The 1,824-nt window shown below is 37.3% G+C and overlaps 1 protein-coding gene across 1 annotated transcript; it reads right to left on the minus strand.

Moving 5' to 3' along the window:
- Positions 1-12: 12 nt before the first annotated feature.
- On the minus strand, positions 13-1,471 carry LOC105460471 (rRNA methyltransferase 3, mitochondrial-like). Its single transcript, XM_011706926.1, has 3 exons — positions 634-1,471; positions 301-539; positions 13-206 (listed from the first exon to the last, which is right to left on the minus strand). Exons 1-3 carry the CDS (start codon positions 963-965, stop codon positions 13-15), a joined length of 765 nt encoding a protein of 254 aa, XP_011705228.1. The 5' UTR covers positions 966-1,471.
- Between the last annotated feature and the right edge of the window lie 353 nt (positions 1,472-1,824).

The raw sequence follows: 1,824 nt of genomic DNA on the forward strand, positions 1-1,824 counted from the left end.
TGGCGTAACCCCTTAACGAGCCACGGAATTAGTAATGGCGCGCAAATTACCTTTCATCAATAATAACTTTTCGCAACCAACTGCGGCAGCAGCTCTTACAATAGTTCCCAAATTTCCTGGTTCTCTGACATTGTCACAGATAATAGTCAAAGGTAAAGCATCCTCAGCTGGTTCCTTAGCGTCTACATCTGGGATTTCGAAGATTCCTGTACAAAAAAAAATGGTAATAATTATATACCACTACTAATAGATTGTGCTAATTATCGTCTTCTTCAAGATGTGTAGAATCATAGTGTTTACCAATTATCCCAGGAGAGGTTGTCAAGTTGGACCACAACTGTATCGTACGATATGGAATTTTATATAGTTTCACTTCTTGCGAAAGTGACAGCGGCAGTACGTCGGATAACCTGCTGAAAAATATCGCTTTTGGCACTGTCCCTGCCCGAATTGCATCTTCAATTAATCGAGAGCCCTCCAATAGCATTTGGCCATTCTTTTCTCTCTTCTTTTTCGTTTTGACGTCTATCATTAATGAGCTGAAACGTGAAATACACATGTATTATTTGTAATAGAGATACACATGGACTGTACTTTTCACGCAGGTCATTTGAGCATCATTTAAAAAACTACCTTATAAGCTTATCGTCTGCATCAAGGGCTATATATTTTTTTTTCGTATCAGTGCCTCCTTCAACTTCATTTTCCGTCTGCTTCTTCTTGTCTTCTTTCTTCTCACGTTTACTGCCTCTCGGTCTCTTCCTGTGTGTTTTAGTTCTTTGCTCGTCAGCTTTGGTCGTGTCATCAGTATCAAAGAGCTCATGTTCATTGACAATAGCGACAGGTTTTCGACTAATCCATTTGGTACTATATTTGCATCCAATTGTTGACCTTAAATTGACTGTTCCCAAAAGTTTCGCGCCGTGAATCGCGCTACGTGACAATTGTACAATATTCAGCAACATTCTTATTTTGAAAACCCTATTCCAAATGTCATTTACTACTGTTTCATTGAATAATTTTAATAATCGCTAATAACAATGTCTTATGTTTTTTTGTTTTACGTGTAATTTTTTATCAGAAGGTAACTTTAATCACGTTGCCAATTCCGAAGATGCCGAAAGTCTAAATATTTAATATTATATATTTGCCGCACACTCTCGCATATACTCGTCGCATAAATGCTCACAATTGCTCACGAACGCCTAACCTAACTAAACAAACAAGTCACATGTTGTTGAGGTTAAGAAACTATTGGGGTTCCTTCGCGACTCGCGTTGAGCGTTGAGCGTTTAAGCATGCGCAATGCGCAGTGACGTAGTTCCTAATTCAAATGCATTTGATCTATCTAATTCTATGGGTGCCTTCCATTTAGCGACACAAATCAACATAAATATCATTCTGTTTGTTATTTGTTGAAGAAAAAAAAAACATAATAATGCTTGTGCCGACTTGCGTCGCTAAATCGAAGGCACCTAGAGGTGTGCGAATCAATTTAATGCCTTTAATCATTTGTATAGTCAAATCGATTCGAATCTGTAAGATCGAAAATGAACTCGAATCGAATCCATTGTGATTCGATTCGATTAAATTCGAATTCGAACTATTCGCACACCTCTAAAGGCACCATAAGTGAATCAAAGCTTAAAAACATATTTCACAGTCAAATTGATAACAATAACTGCAGAGCAGAAAATAGCAATGCAACGACAGATTAACAAACTTAGGACACGATCTGTTTACTGTAAAGCATATATTGTTGCATTTTTGCAAGACGTTTGCTGACAAATTGTTTGCAATAGTAAAATTGCTTGGCATTTACCA

Source organism: Wasmannia auropunctata, unplaced genomic scaffold, assembly GCF_000956235.1.
Source record: "Wasmannia auropunctata unplaced genomic scaffold, wasmannia.A_1.0 LD321354.1, whole genome shotgun sequence".
Taxonomy (NCBI): domain Eukaryota; kingdom Metazoa; phylum Arthropoda; class Insecta; order Hymenoptera; family Formicidae; genus Wasmannia; species Wasmannia auropunctata.